General features: G+C 38.1%; 1 protein-coding gene across 1 annotated transcript in view; it reads left to right on the top strand.

Moving 5' to 3' along the window:
- The window catches only part of LOC134051035 (septin-2), a 29,523-nt gene extending 12,732 nt beyond the window's left edge, over positions 1-16,791 (top strand). The window contains exons 7-12 of the mRNA XM_062504533.1: positions 66-167; positions 973-1,118; positions 2,131-2,214; positions 3,119-3,176; positions 9,656-9,749; positions 16,009-16,791. Coding sequence (XP_062360517.1) covers positions 66-167; positions 973-1,118; positions 2,131-2,214; positions 3,119-3,176; positions 9,656-9,724 — 459 coding nt within the window. The 3' untranslated portion in view covers positions 9,725-9,749; positions 16,009-16,791. The remainder of the gene's footprint in view (positions 1-65; positions 168-972; positions 1,119-2,130; positions 2,215-3,118; positions 3,177-9,655; positions 9,750-16,008) is intronic.
- Positions 16,792-16,831: the final 40 nt, after the last annotated feature.

The following is a 16,831-nucleotide window of genomic DNA, read 5'->3' as shown; positions in this document are numbered from 1 at the left end:
CATATATTTTAAACTAAATACCTCTTCAATGAAATAAGAGTATTATTCTGTTTGCAAACTTTCAGGTTCTGGATGAGATTTCTGAACATGGCATTAGGATTTATCAGCTCCCCGATGCAGATTCTGATGAAGATGAGGAGTTTAAAGAACAAACTAGAGTTTTAAAGGTGAGTTTCACTCCTAGTTTATAATTTTGCTGCTGTAGTTCTTCAATCTAAAACATACCTAAAGGTACTTTATTCCTTTTACAATGTGTCAAAAACTTCAGTTTCCGTTGTATGTTGACTCTGGATTGTAATCCCTTTTATTCCAGTCTCTGCTTCATCAGAATTCCAAGTGTAGTCTGTTATGACTTTCTCTTCTTTTCTCTTTTAAATGTAAACCACTGTTCACCATGAACTATTATTTCCAGCCTGTTTTCTATCTCAAACGTTTTAACATGTGAACAAGGAGAGAGATTGTGTTATGGTTGCTGTACTAATTAGCAATTTGCCTCGTGTTAAAGCAGATAATCAAGGTTTTACTGAAGTAATTTCCTCTTTGTGCTTTCAAAGGTGTTTGAAGAATGTGTCTGAAATTCTCTTTCTAGCTACTTCACTCTGCATCTGAAGTATGTTTCTGTTGGCTGTTCTCCATGCATGATGTTATGTCAGATGACACATTATGCCCAAACTGTACTTGAACAACAGTCAAGTGTTCCTACAGCAAAGTGTCATTTCCTTCAGGGCCTCTGTAAAACAAATTGATCCTAGCAAAGCTACAGGTGCTCATAAGGAGAGGTTGCATTTCCTAGAATGGGATTTGTTAGTTTTCTGGTGTGAGAGGGTTTTAGTAGAGAGTGTTTGTCATCATTTCACCCTCTCCTGCCTGTTATATGAATCTTTGTTCTTTCTTTAAAAGAAAGAAAAGCAAAATACAAAAGCTAACCAGCCAAAAATCAGAACAGTAACTTGTTTTTCCTGTCTCAACTAGGCTAGCATTCCCTTTGCTGTTATTGGATCCAATCAACTTATTGAGGTGAAGGGGAAGAAAATCAGAGGCCGCCTGTATCCCTGGGGAGTTGTTGAAGTTGAAAATCCAGAGCACAACGATTTCCTCAAGCTGCGCACAATGCTGGTGTGAGTAATGGTAAAATGATCCCATCTCCTGTGGTGACGTAACTGCCACAGTGACTGAAAACCTGGAGCAACGATAATTCCTTCATTTGAAACTAGCCCTGATGCCTGTGTAGAGGTACATTTTAGTCCCCTGCAGCTTGTTTTCCTGATGTACCCTCTGGTTTCTGAATTCAGAAAATATTTTCTATCTTTTACGTTGCTAGATATATGTGATGTTTTTATGCCTTATGTGAAATGATCTGATGGGTGTACATACCAACTGAAGTTTTCTTATACTGCAGCTGGTGGGGCAGAGAGGATTTTAAAATACTCTTCAAAGTGAAGAATATTCCAAAAGCAAAGTGCAATTTTCTTGGCAGTATGGGAAATCCTTTGTTAAATATGATACCCCACCCCGTTATGATTTTAGCTAATATGGATATTCTGCCTGCGTAAATGGTTTCAACTGGTATTTTTAAAAACGATGTTTTGCTCTTGTTGGAAATGAATTCCGTTTTGTCATTCCAAATTCAGTTTGCACTGGGCAGAGATTGCCCTCTGCTGGTCATTAGGAGCAAGCAGGTTTTCCTTTTTCTACTTGGCAATTGGAAATTGTTAAGCAATGTCAGCTGTTCTGTGTGCCAAGCAGCTCCACCTAGTTCCCACTTACAAATTTATGTTTGACAGCACTTAGGAGTAATAAAATACTTTGGAATTAAAGTATTTTTCTGAATAATAGTCTTTGCATGGTTCTTAACACTGCAAAAACTGGTATAAACAACTCACCTGAAATAGTTAATGACCAAGAGGAGGACAGCATATTTTGGGTCTTTGAATAATATTGGTGGGGCACTTAGAAATTAATTAAAGATCAATGAACTTGAAAGCAGAATTCTGGCTGGCTTGGTCTGTAAAGATTTATTTCTCTGGTAAATACATCCATTAGATACAACACAAACAGAAGATAAAAGGGTGTTTTTTTCTTGCTTTGCTGAGAATGGCAGAGTGTTCAGTAGCCCTTTGCACGTTCTAGGACGCACATGCAGGACCTGCAGGAGGTGACCCAAGACTTGCACTACGAGAACTTCCGTTCTGAGAGGCTAAAACGCACTGGCAAGTAAGTGTGTGCTGCCCCTGGCCCTGCTGCTCCTCATTGCCCACTCACAGGGGACTTGCTCTTCCTCCTAACTAAACCCACCTGTAAACAATTATTCCTGATGAGATTTCAATCTGTGGAATTCTGAAATTTGTATGAAATGTTCCAAAGAGGAATAATATATAGCAAGTGCTGTGTTTATAAACAGCTTAAATTCCCTTTTCTCTATGCTTTTAATTGGAATGCAGGAAGAAGGTGCCTGCAAGCAAGATAGGTTTAATGTAATGATGTCTGCTTGAAGACATAGTAGGCAAATTGAAAAATTTCAATAGGCTATCTGCTTAGGGAGGTATTGCTTCTCTTGCTCCTTCATATGTAGCTAAAGAGAGAAGTTTAGACAGACAATATTTTCTGCTAATTTCTGTGTTTTTATGGAGTTTATTATCTCTTTTTAAATTCTTGGCAGTGTTGTCCTTGGCAACTTAATGCAAAAAATCCACATCTACCTTTGCTGCATCTTTTTGGATAGCAACTTACTCTTGTCCACATTCCACTTGGTCTTCAAGTATTCAGCAAAGCATTTTCATGTTAAAGGAGAAAGGAAATAGCCTACACAGCTTTTTAGTGTTGATTTTTGTACCATGGATAGATTGTGAAGGAAATTTCTTCATTAAAGGAAATTACAAAAAGAAAAATCCATGTAGCAGTAAAGAAATCAAATTTTAAGAAATGGAGAGTGAATAGCAGGAGTCTGTGAGGTGAAGATGGCCTTTTGCAAAGGGGAAGCGTGGTTTTAAAAATGTTCTAATTTCCCCTGTATGGAAGAATGTAGACTTTGTATTAATTGAAATATGAGTCTTGAATGTGTTCTTGGAGCTTTTTACTTCTGTATTTTATGCTGTCAATATGTTCTTTTCTTCAACAGGCCTGTTGAAGAGGAAGTGGTAGACAAGGATAGAATCCTCCAGCAGAAAGAGGCTGAGGTAAGATAAAATTGATAAAATTTGTTCTTTAATATAACATGCTGTGTTCCAGTTTCAGTTTTCTGCATCAGCTGCTACCTGTGGCAGGTAGGATTGGAGTTGTGAAAAATGACTGACCTAAGCTGACCATACAAGTTGCCCTTACAGTGTTTTGTTTATAGTCACTTGCATTGTGGGTGGGAGGTAGTGTCTGCACTCTTGGTTGTAGGCAGAATGTTTATCACTTCCTGTTTGGGTGCTAATTTTCTATAAGGATATTTGCTATTTTAAGTATTGAAATAAATTTATTTTTGTCAGCTACACATGCTGTTGCTGTGGTGGGATGAACTAACAGTCTCATGTCATTTCAGATGTGCATGTGCTTACTGCAAGCACATTGCCAGTAAATTTATTCTTATGTCTTGTGGCTATGGAGTAGGAGTAGGGTCTTGAATCTTCAAAATCCCATAATGTAATTAATACATATATTTATTCATCTTAACCTGGACTTAAATCATAGTAATTTTGTTACACTTGTCAGTTTATGGATTTGGTGTTTTCTAACTCTGATTTCTCACTCTGGTTCCAAGTTATTGCTAGGCCTTTTCACTTAGTATTTTTATGCTGAAGTTGTAAAGACTCAGAAATTTTTAGCCTGATATTTAAATTCTGGCAGTATGCTGCCAGTGCTTATACTAGTTGCAGTATGAAAACTGAAAACTTGCTGCCAATTGAAGATAGTGGGTTTTTTTTCTCTTTATTCTTCTTTTATCCAATTCAGCTTGGGTCCAGGAAAGCATGATTGGAAAGATCATTGTACATGTGCAGTGATTTGGAACAAAAAATAAAAAACTACAAGCAGTTTTGTGTGTTTCTGAGGTGGAAGATTGACTCCCATACATGGAAATTTTTTGAAATTTACTTTGGTCTGTGCATTTCCTTTTTCCCTTATAGCATCCATATTTAAAAATAGTTAACCCTGGTTAGCTATTGGCTAACCCTGGCATGTTGATATAAATAGCAAAAAATTTTCCTAAAAGGAAATGCAGAAGCAGCTGATTATCACCATAATTAGTAGTTAATAATATGAATTACTGGAGATGGAGTGAGCTGCATATTTATCACTATATAACTGCATTTCAGCAGCATAAGCAGACTTGATGGCTGTGCACATACAGGAGTGGAACTTCTGCAAGTGTTCTGTACACAAATTAACTGCCTCCCATTTACTGGGGCATGAGCAAAGCAACAGGAGCCCATCAGCTGATAACCAGCAGTACCAAATGCTTCAAACAAGTCAAGAGCATTTTTTGAAAATGTTTTTTATTTTTCCTTAATGATTCCAAGCGGACAAGTAGACATAAAAAATTTAAGTCATAACTGTTTCTCCTGTTATTTGAACTATGTAAATTGTACATGCCTAGTAGTTAAGTAGAATCTTGGCTATCCTTGTAGAACTATTTGTTTTAAGACTTATGTCTGAAAAAGGTCTCCTATGAATATTTCACCTGGAAATTGTTGATATGACAGGCATTCTATATATACGTGTGTGTATATATATATATATATTTATGCCTTGACACAGAGTGGTCAAAATAGACCAGTGTATAAATATGTAATGTGTCTTTTATATAACATAGCTAAAGGGATAAAATTTTTAATTTCTTGGGGGATAGTCTTTGCAAGGTTCCTCTGGGGCCTAATCATCTCTGAATAATTGCTGCTGAAGTTGCAGGGGATTAGCTTGGAACTTGAAAAAACAAATACATTTTTAACTTCTGCATTCTATTGTTCCAAAGAGATCAAGAGGCTTTGCTGAGTCTTCTGTAGATAAGCTGGTATGAAGTCCCTTCATCTCCAAATCATCCCTAAGGTTCAGACTGGGAAAAATCTGTGGAGGAAAGAGGCACAGAGGAAATGGGCTTGCATTCCATGGCCTTCACAGAGAAAACAAATATCCATTTCCCCTCCTGTTCTGCATTCCCATCAGTAACGGTGCTTGATGTTCTATTTACAGTTTTGTGAGGTTTATATAACCTTGGAAGGAATGAATGCTTGAACTACTGCCAGGATCATCTTTATCAAGGCATCACTTTTGCTAAATGGTCTTTTATTATGCCAAAGGATGTGGTCCCCAGTTCAGCCAATTTGGAATTGCTAATCTGTCATTTTGGATTTATTGCTTAGTCTGACTGTGCTTTTGCTCATTTGCAAGTGATGACCTGTTTTCTAGAGCTGGAAAATGAAAATAGGCATAAAGATTTTCTTGTTCCATACTGTAAATATGATGCAGAACAGATTATTTTGATGTTGTAGTGTAAATGGGCACAAATTTAACGTTTGTAGTTTTGTCCCATATTTTTCCTACTCTGAAGATGTCTTGTTAATAAAAACCTGTCAAGGTTTTGAGAGGTAGTACTTCCAGAAAAATGTTAGGGCTGTGATTACATGAAAACATGGAATAAACTCCTGGATTTCTCTAGTGAACTACCCGGAGATGTTGGGCAAATCTCTCCACACTTGTGTTTTCAGTGGAGTTGGTCAGCAGTGTATAGTGGAATGAACACAATGTTGAACTTGTTTTCTGTCTGTCCTTCCACTTTCTGAACATGTGTAACCTTTTGGCAGATGAGATAGAGAGCCCTGGGTTAGTGTGGGAGTCAGGAGTGGGAACAGCAGTGGGGCTGCCAGGCTGGGGGCCAGCAGTGGCCCTGTGGGGAGTGAGGATGGGACCCATGTGTGCAGGTAACTGCTGCTGCTGGGGTTTGGGAAACCATTGTCTTGGAAGATAAGGGGCAAACTTTTATAGGAAGAGACAGCATGACTGCTAATGAGGACCTGCAGACCTGAGGGAAATAAAAACAGGTCTGAAATTTAATTGATTTGTGGGATGTTACTGCCCAGTGCAGGAGGTAGAATGCTTCAGCCTTGCCCTGTGAAGTGTGCAGTCTTAGTCCTCGAGAATTTCCTAAGAGGAAAACCCCAGTTAGCAATGGGAATCCCTGAAGAATTATAATTTAAAAGTGCTTTTTATTTTTTTTTATTTAGTAATTTCTTTTTTTGGTTGTTTTTAGCTGTTTTTAGCTTCTTTTTTTTTTTTTTTGAAGGAACAGTGCATGCTGCTCATGCACTGCAATGACTGTGGCCAGAGTCACTTCTGCTGTTTGTCAACATGTCCTGTGGAAGACATTTATCTCAATGGTAGCCCCATTTGCAGTTCATCAGGAGTACTTTTCTTGCCTTCAGTTGACAAAATCATTTGTGTTCTTTGGTCCTGGAAGTATTTTTGATCAAAAGAACTCTTAGAGTAACATTCACTAGAAAAGTTCGCTGTCTGCAGTTTTCCACCTTGCCCTATTCTTGCAGCCTCCTCACTTACGCCTTTCTTGTGTAAAGGCATGGGCAGGAATAAATCAGTCTTGGTAGAGGGGAAGCATGTCAATGGGAAGTAAATACTGTGTGTTTCTTAATAGTTCTCCTGTGATACTTGCATGTTGGTCACTGAGAAGCTGTTCAAGTTGTTTAAACAGCAGTAGTATATGTTGGTCTCGTGGTGAAATTCTGTTGGTACACAGGGCTGTGTATCTGTGGTTTCTGCTAGGGGTGTGGAAGCTATTAATGAGATGTATGGTTCACTTTTAACTCTGTAACCTTAGCTCTCATTTTAAATGTTTGTTTCTGGTTTGCTGCAGAAGTTACATGGTCCTTTGAACTAAATTATAGACCTGACTTAAGTAAACTGAGGGGCATTTATACCAAGGTTACGTTTATTCTTTTGCCTTTTGTTATCTGAGAATTCACAGGAATTATTTGTTTTAACAGATTTCCAAACATTGTTTTCTAGCTTCCTTTACACAATGTGCATTAGCCCTGTGGTGTCATGTTGTAGCATCCGTTCTTTAGGGGATGAACACAAATATATCAGTGCTGCTCCTGCAAGTGAGAGGACTCACTGCTGAGCAAGATCAAAGTCATTTTCTGCCCTTGATGCTTGCAGTCCCCAACAGCAAAGGGAACACAGATGTTGACATGACATCAATTTCAGTCTTTGGTGTGATTCTTTCACCTTCTTCTTTATTAAGAGCAGAGGTTTTTTCTGTCTGTTCAGTAGTTCCAGTAAGGTGAACATGAGCTAATTTTGATTTGTAGTAATGTGGAAGAACAGTTCTTGTGTCCTGTCCTCTACTCAAAGAGGAATTGTTGAAGAGACTGGCATGGTTACCACTTGAGCATAATACAGCTTGATTCCCTTTTTACTTTTTACAACAATGTGCCTAGTTTTTTTCACAAGCCTTGTGTTGAAAGTTTTTCTACTGAATTATTCTAAAATAGCTTCAAAAACTTTCTGTTCCTTGCCTAATGGAAAAAACTGAGACTTCATCAATAGGTTTCAAAAACACCACATGAGAATAGAAGAGGAAGATCTTTTACAATCTTAATATTAGAGCAGAGTAGGTTTCCTGGGACTTTTGTGCTACCTTATATTTGTGTCATATACAGCATCTGATTTGTTTTATGCTATGGGCATATTTGTATCAGATAAAGTCAAGAAAATGCAATTCCTAGTGCTGTATTTAAGTCTTAAAATATGATATTGGCTATTAGCAGAATTCTGCATTTGAGCAATCACCATTAGATGTGTGCTGCAATATCTCCCCATGTGATTACTGAATGGTTTCTATTTTGGGAATGTTTCATGGCTCAGTTTGGAGTACTCTTGGGAAAGCTCAAGTAGGAGAGCTTCCAAAAAGCTAGTTTTATTCTGATGGTAAATCTGCAGAGAGGCAGTTCAAAAGACCAGGTGTCTTACATTTTTACAAGTTGATCTTTGAAGCTTTTCTTTTTTCTTGTATCATGAAATCAATGCAGCACTCACTTTGCTTTTATTCCTCCTTCTTGCAATGTGATGCCATCTTCTTGATCAGAAGCTTTTTGTTTTAAGTACTTAGCAGAAGGATGTAGATGGGTTTATAATAATCCTCACAGACTTAGCTGTATCTCATGCTGTTCCTTTGCAAATCTCCTTTTGTCAGAGGGCATCTCTGCAGGCATCACAGGAACATGAACTAGCCTCTCCTGAACCCTGTGCTGCTGCAGCAAGAGGATAAGTGCATAAGTCAGTGAGTTTTAGACAAGCTCTGGTACTGCTGGCTGTGCTGCACTCTTTTTTACTTTTTAGTTAATCTTCCATTTCTTACTGTTTCCTAAATCTGTATCTGAGAGCAGGCCAAAAACAAGTGAAGCAGGCACCTGCAGTTAGTTTTTTTTGTTCTGTGATGTTTCTTTCAGTTTGCTGGATTTTTTTAAACAAAACAAAACAACAGCTCCACACCGCATGCATGTATTCAAGCATTTGTCTCAGATTCTTGTGGATTGAACCTGGTGGAGTAACGAGTATCACAATAGTTAATGTGGTTGACTAGATGAAAAGAGAGTATAATTGTTTAGACAGACTGTTTTCAGTTAGTTTCCCCCCTGAAAATAAATAAAAGCAGTACTCTACATAATTTAAAAAAAAAAGAGAACTTGCTATACAAGCCTCAGATTTTCACGTGGTCTCTGATTTGAGGTGGACTCAGGTTATACAGTGTTCATGGAAATAGCAGCCCATTTCCTTCCCACTTTGTAAAATGGGCCTCTTGTAGTTCTGTATGTGGAGCTTCCCCACCTGCATTTGGAAGGAAATACCCAGTCATTTGTAAAACAAATTAGAGGTATTTGCAGGTATAGTTTGAAAATCCGTATTACTGTTCTTTTTTCTGTATTAGGAACATTTGTTTGGATTAATTTCTTTTTTCATGAAAAAACCAGCAACAAAGCATTATATTTAAGTGGCCTTTTATGAGATGGAAACCAACTTTTAAGTGTTATAAGAAAATGCCTTAAGAAAACAGTTATTTCCAGGAAAAGTAATTGTTTAGATGTAAAAAACATTGGTGCTTAATATGTTTAGTCTGGCTTTCCAGATTTTATAAACATCTTTCTGTTTCTCTTTTGTAACAGTTTTTAAATCTTGTTTCCACGTTTGGCTGTTACTGCTGCTAAAAATTTTCAGAGTTCTCTGATATTCACAGGATGAGTGTTCCTACATGATCTTATGCTTTAAGCACCTGTATCAGAACAAAGCTGATTCAGCTCACTGTAGGTGAGCTCACTTTAGGTATTGCTCTGTGCACACCTAAAGGACATTTCCTTATTATGGGTTAAATATTGATTCACAGGTCTGCAAGCAAAACTGGCTTTAAGAGATTTGGATTCTATTACCTAATTTTCATTATAAGTATTCTGACAAGTCTTTTGATAAAATTAGATGTACTGAACTGAAGAATATGAAACGGAGAAAACCCAGGTATTCAGTTATGTGAGTTACTGAACATTTCCAGATTGTGAAGAGGAAAATAGGGTCTGTGTTCTACCATAGAAAAAAAGTTTTAAGGTTTCCTGGATTTTTGGTCTTTTCATTAAATTGTTGTAAACACTTGGGTGTCTTTCTCTTCCAGCTGCGCCGCATGCAGGAGATGATTGCCCAGATGCAAGCCCAGATGAGGATGAAGCCTGGTGATGACTAAGGTGCTCAACATCTGGATGCATCAGGTATTGCTTTTCTGATTTGTTTTCACCTCTTACATAAGATTTTGGCAACAATCATTGTTAATTTTGCACTTTGGGCTTGCATTTACTGTACTTAACAGGAAAAAAAAGTGATGTCATGAGTAGAGTAGAAAAGATATATGCTAGTGTTATTTTCCAGCTGTTTTTAAGACCTGTAAATCCTTGTCTTCAGTGCCTTGCTTTTACATCAGACTTTGCTTCTGTTAGCACAAGCTGCTCAGAAAGTTAATTTGATATGTAAACAAAAGTTAATGTTTTGGGGTCTGTAGGCTGCTGAGTTTTTAAGTTTTCTCAAAGAGCCACACAGAATTTTGGTCAGGTGTACTGAATACAGACTCCCTTGATGATATGTGTGATATATTAGGGGAGATCAGAGTGAGTGAAGAAAAAAATTCCTGTAGCACATACTCATTCTTTCTTCTGGTAGAATTTTTCTTTTAAATGCAAGAACAAGAAATGGAAGGATATGAGGAGTCTGGTTGCTTAATAGTTCAGTTTAATACTCTAGTTGTGATTGCTGGTCTTGTGGAATGTAAAGCTTGAATAAAATGGATTATATTATCCCTTATGACCTTGTGTCAGCTGCCAACATTCCAGCCTAAAATAAGGAGATTTTTTTGTTGCCTTTATTTGAACTTTCAGTCTTCCTGTTTACATAAAAAGAAGAAAAAATAATTAAGAAATAAACTTATTCACTGGATTCTCACTTAAGCAGAAGTTGATGGTTTTACTGGTATCTGTACTCTTATCTTTGAGTGAAGTACCTTAAGGGAAATAACTAATTCAGTCTCAGGTTTTTTACTGTCACAGTTTCAATTGCTGCAGATAGAGGAGTCTTCACATAATGTCTGCCAACTTCCATACTAAGATGTTCTACCAGAGCTGGAAATCCAAACACTGAGGATAATATTGTGGCTGACCACACAGTGTATGTGATAGCAGAGTCTGACAGAGAGCTCTCATTCCCCAGCCAGGAGCTGGTCATTTTGCAGCATGTTCAATATTGTTAAATACTATAGTCTGAATTGAAGATTCCAAGTTTTCACTGTGACTTTGTTGTCATGTGGCCAAATTCTTACCCCTTGTGGAAATGCTTATTTGCTGTAGGAAAGGCTTTTTTAGTGTAAATGATTGTTACTGTTTTTTGCTAAGAAGCTCAGTTCTTTGTAGGAGATAGAAATAATGTTTAATCACATTACACTTTCAAACTGATACTCAGTAAGAAAAAAAACACCATAAATCTACCCTTGTTCACAGTTGCTGTTGGCAGAGCAGAGGATGGCAAGGGATAAAAATATATTCAGAGTTCTTTCCTCAGTTCCTAGATGCTGGCTTTGCTGTGAAATCATTATCTGAGGGATGATGGGATGTAGTATTCCCACTAATGATTAGCCAGAAATGGCTCCACATCCCCTGTGTTTCACAGCTTCTGGCAATACTGGATATGGTTTTTATAAAAAGGAACTGGAGCATGGCTTGTCCCAGGCTGAATTTGCAGCCATGGCTACGTAAGTAAACAGAGTTCTGAGCATGCTCGTGTCTGTCCAGGAGAAATGTTCTTCTCTAGATACCTCCCACTGCTGATCTGGAGTGCAGCTTGGACCACTCTGTATGTTAAGCAGGAGACTTTGCAGATTTAACTGAGTGTTCCTGTGATCTTGTTGTGATTGAACTAAATCTTGAGGTCAAGTTAATTGGGCTGAAATACTGAGTGTGGTGTGATGAGTTCAACCTCCACCGTTCCCATCAGATTTTTTTGCTGTGTTTTATTGAAATCACTATTCCTAGAGATACCAGGAAACTTGTAATTAACACAGTAGTTAACAGAACCAAACTCCCAACAAATTTAAATGTAGTTGGTATTAATCTTTTTGTTCAATCACAGTTTATCTTGAACATCTCTCAGGTTCTAGTTTTGCAAGAACTTTAAGGGATCACCTGTGCTACTGAAAGTGCAGTCTGTCCTCCCATTGCTCTTTTACACCCTTACTTTGTGCTGAGAAAAATATGTGACTTTTTAAACAGAGAGTTTATGTAAAAAATATTATTTGCACTCTTTTTATTCTGGATACATACTTAATTTTTGTGTTTTTTTTTTTCAAAAGTCCCTTAAAATATTTACCCTTCATGAAGTGCAGATATACAGATGTTTTCAGGTATTTTGGGAAAAGTAGGGTGTGATATGGAATGAAGACCTTCATAGGTAAGAGCTGGAGAATAAACAGTAGGGTAATGAAATATGGTAATATCCAAATATTTGAAATACCCACTTCTCATTTCAGTTGTGTTTTTGGGTGGGGAGGAGATTGCTGAATGCTTTGGGGTTTTCTAGGAGGAGCATTGCATAATGATTTAAAAGTGCTGAACTCAAATCCTTGCCAAAAAGACTGACAAGTCTGTGTTACCAGAAAGTGCTACAAAGATGGCATGACTGGAAGATCTGGTCTGCCTGATCCCTTTTGAATAGGGACATCTTTAAAGGTTCTATGGAAAAGAGCAAAGTGAGAATTCAGTTCAAGCAGTTTCCTTTACTTTCAAGGTCGGAGTAAGAGAAGAATAAGGGAGTGACAAAAGCAAAGATTAGATGCAGGGAATGCATTCAGATTTTTCAAAGAGAGCAGACAGATTTCTTGCTGTGGAGAAGTAGAATCTGGAAAGGGAATGAAGATGAGTGCTGATGGAGACTGGGTTAGAGGTAGGAAAGGAAGACGATTTTGGCACACTGGTCCTTCCTGTTTGCAACTGCAGTTTCTGACAAAAGCCTGTGAGAAGAGATTGTGGTGATTAAGATCTTTTGAGTGCAGCCCTGACAAAGGTGCGTTGACCTGCACTTTTGTCTCTTTCCTCTAAACATTTAATAGCTTCTGTGTGTAACTAGCACAGGTGGAGCAGGCAGTGAGAGCACAACTAGGCACCAGAATATTCTTAGAATAAGAAGTAACAAGATTTTTACTCTGACTTTTGATATCCTCACCTTACTAATGTTCCTTGGATTTCTTTTCTTGTAAAACACATACACTGCTCTAAAGTGTAGGAGCTTATTGGTTCTTATATTTGACAGTACACATGAAGGATTGAAGAGAAAGATGGAAGGGTAAAATAAGGTAGCAAAACCTGAAAAAGGTTTCGTTTTACTTGGCTGCTCAGATATGAAATGCTTTTGAAATAAGCCTGCAGTAACTCCAATAGTTTACTAGTTTCTGAACTTGTCCATCTCAGATGAGCAGTTATTATGAAAAGCTGGAATAATTGTACCAAGTGAGATGGGTATTGGTAGATGTTTCTTCCCTTTCATTCTCTGTTTCTCAAAATATATCTCTTTGCAATCTGTTTTCCTCTTGTTATTCTTACAAATCTGGTTTGTCTGTCTTCACTCAGTTGCAAGATCATACTGGGACAAATCAGTAACAGAAGCCAGCCTGTGGAACACTAATACAGCCATCTGGAAATGTAGTTATATTTAGGGAAATATGTTCAGACGAAAAAGAAACCCAAGCATCTTGCACTAAAAATATCTGTAGGATGTTAAAAATTCTTTTAGTATAGCTTATAATTTCCATAAGTATTTTAAAGCCTCCTGAGCACATTAACACTGTTCTGGTTTTTGATAAGAACAGTGCTAAAGACACCAAACAGCTCCTTCTTTCTGCCAATGAATTGACATCATTTAACAGAAAAACACAACGCACTGTCATAGCAACTACAACCTTCTAAAACAGTGCTGCTGAATGCTGAATTGATCTGATGAGAAATGTCATTTGAGGAACTAGAGATGATATTGTAGTTTTTTGGCAGCTGAAATTGAGAGCCTAGAGAATGTGAAGCTTGGGCAATTTTGCAGTATTTGGAACAACTGCCTGGCATTTCCAGTGAATGTTTCTCTAGCTAGAAACTAGACCAGGAGAGTGTTGGCAGTGTCCCGCTCTCCTCAGCTCTTCTGACTGTGGAATTGTTCAGCAAACCCTGCATTGGTGTGCTGGCACAGTTTTTTCACCTTTGGGGAACAGACTTCCTTGGAATATGTATGGTAACATGGGGAACCTGAAGATGTGTCAGAGCCACTTTTTCCTAAAGAAACAGAAACATTTCTGATAGTTTTGAAGCTTTGGCATGCAGATGTGACTCTGTGGTTATCACCCCTATTAACACATTTAACTGATGAGCGCTGGTAATCGGTTCAGAGGCCAGTTTTGTAATTTACTGTGAACTCAGCTGATGATGTTTGCTGTGGGGAAGTATGAGGTCTCGCTACAGAGCAGCAAAGGAAATTGAACAAACCTGAAACAATGAAGTCAACAGAGGGTGACTGAAACAGCAGAAAACCAAAATGGGGTGTGGTGACAAAATGAGTCAAAACCTACAGCAGAGCACTGGTGTCATCCAGTACTCTGCCTTTTGGAAAGATGCCCTTTCTCAAAGTTCTTGCTGATGATGGGACACTCAAAGGCCTGTAGTTGCAAAATGGGTGCGATTTGAAGAGAAGCAATTGAGGTGAGTGAGAAAATGTAGCTGCTTATCAAGCAAATTTCTGTCATTTGGAGTTCAGAAGTGAAAACGGAGGTTTCAAGTTGCCCTGTGTTGTAGTGGTGTTCTTGGAAGAGCTGAAGGGGAGACAAATCCATTTCCTTTACATGGTGCTCAAAATCTTCACAAATTCAGGATTCTGAGCTATGTGACCACATGCTCATGATGCAGATGTATGTAGTACTTGCTAGTTATGCTACTTACTGAGAAAGTTTTGTTTTAATGGCATACTGAAGAAATACCCTCTTTGTCCAATGGTGCTATGAGCTGACATTGCAGACGGAGGCAATTGTTAACTCCGTGTGTTGGTGGAATGAGCATGGGGGACTATAAGGTTGGTCTAGTAAAACTGGAGGTCAAACTTGTCAAGAGTAGTATCAACCTAATTGTATCATAAAATATTGCCTTACAAGGAAATGAGGAAGAAAGAACAGAGAAATGAATCCATGTTAAAAGTACACAAACATACTTTGCCCAAGTGTGTTCTATGAGCTTATAAAATGTGGGTATGGTGTAGCTAATGCTGCTAACATCAATGCACAGCTGTGCTTAGAATCCAGGCCTTCATATTTATTGGAAATTTCAGTCTTTTTGTGAGTCTGAAACATGAGTTGCAGTTTCTTCTTGAAGTATCTTCTGTAAATGATTAGAGTTGGGCAGGCAGTGGCAGAAACAGAGTTTCTCTTTCAAACTCCAAGTAGCAGTGTAGCACAATGGGTTGATTTTGAATTTGAATATTGAATTTGCTTAGCAATATATGGACTCTGACTTTAAAGCCTTATTGCTAGCTTGTTTGTTTTAGTTGTTATTAGAAGTGATGGGCTCCTTAAAATAAGAAGGAGCTGTGTATTGAGCAGAACTCTCGCAGTGAGAATGGCAAAGAACAAAGTATGTTGCTCCTTATCCCCCATGAATAAGTGTTACAGTGTCTTTTACAAGTAAGATGGCAAAACAGTGTTTTCTAGGATAATTCTTTTTTTTTTTCCATCCAGATGAGCATTTAGAATAATCTTTTTCTTTTTTTTCAGGAATTAATATTTTTGGGACTGGAGAATTTGAGGTGCTTCCTCTGAGTTCCAAATCTGACACAATTTTTAAGCAGGATTCAGCATTCAGGGAAAGCTGGGATTTTGCTTTCTTTGTAGCTGCCTTTTTGATTGGCAAGAAGCTGTAGAAATAACCAAAACTGATAGTTATTTTTGAAATTACAGACCAATATCCCTACAGCATACACTGCTGTGTGAATGCTTGAAAAATGTCTGCTTTCCTGCTTTACCTTAGCAGTGTTGGTACATGATGTTGAGCTTGCTGCCTACTGCTAGCTCTGTTTAGCTGAGTGGTTTGTTTCCCTCAGCAGCAATAATGCTTCACAGAACAGGCCAAGGTCGACGTGCTGTGTGCAGGACTGGTAAGAGGAGCTGTAACGCCTTCCTTGTGATCTTGTGGGCTGAGGGGGGGTATGGGTGCCCAAGAAACTATGTAGCTAAAAATAAGTTCTCATTTATAAGCTCTTATTGGACATTTGTCATAAATATTTGGGGCCAAACTGTTCAGCTGATCTAGTTATAATGCAGGTCCCTGTGCTGCAGGAACTGAAACTCCCAATTCCCTGGATTATGCTGCTTTGCTTGGAGGGGCTCTGAGTGCCCCCAGTGCTCTGACAGTGCCCAGAGTTTGTCCTTTCTAATGCTCTGTTTTCCACTTTTGTTCCCAGCAGCATACGGTTCTCTAAGTGGATGGGTGCTCTCTTTTCTTTGCCCGAGTGGTAACGTTCAAATGCAAAAGCTGGATGCCACAGACCAAGACCTGCATTAAACACAAAGTCTGAAGATCGTGTTGTAAAACTGCTTGTTTTATATACTCAATGTTATTCAACTTATAATGTATCTTTTTTGATTCTTTTGGTAACACTGTCTTCATACTTACCAATGTGGTTTTATTATCCTTCCTATACCTTTTTATTCAGAAACTGCCAAGAGTACACTCTTTGGACTAGTCATTGTGGTGGGTTTAAGGAATTAATCATTTATCTGCTAGGCTGTTCTGAACGGTTTTGTGGTTAATACTAAGACTTTGTGGCCTGTTTACAGTAAATGTGTGTGTGTTTGCACAGTATTATAACTTTCACCTGCCATTTTAGGTTATTATGTATCGTATCAGTTTTTCAGAAATTTCTCTGTGCTTTTGTTGCTTTTGAAGCTTCATCTCTGGTGACTTGCATTTGTGTGATGTATGAGAAAATGTACGAAATGCTGATGATTCACCAGTGATTGGAAAAAGCTGACTTTTCTTAATCGCCGTGCCTTAACACACCATAAACACTCCACACACCAGCAACTTGTGTGGATGCCTCTGGAGGTTTGGCTTCAAGTCTCAAGTGTTGATGGCAAAAATTTGTCACAGGCATTCCTATCTGTCAGCTGAGCAATGGCATGTACTGATTTTTTTATATATACCATAGCACTACTTTTCATTGAAGTTTTGTAATAAATTGTATGAATGTGAAAAACATTGGGTTTCATTTTGGGGTTGTTTTTCTT

The sequence above is a fragment of the Cinclus cinclus genome, chromosome 17 (assembly GCF_963662255.1).
Source record: "Cinclus cinclus chromosome 17, bCinCin1.1, whole genome shotgun sequence".
Taxonomy (NCBI): domain Eukaryota; kingdom Metazoa; phylum Chordata; class Aves; order Passeriformes; family Cinclidae; genus Cinclus; species Cinclus cinclus.
Note: the sequence above shows the minus strand (reverse complement) of the source record. Positions and strands in the feature narration are given on the sequence as shown.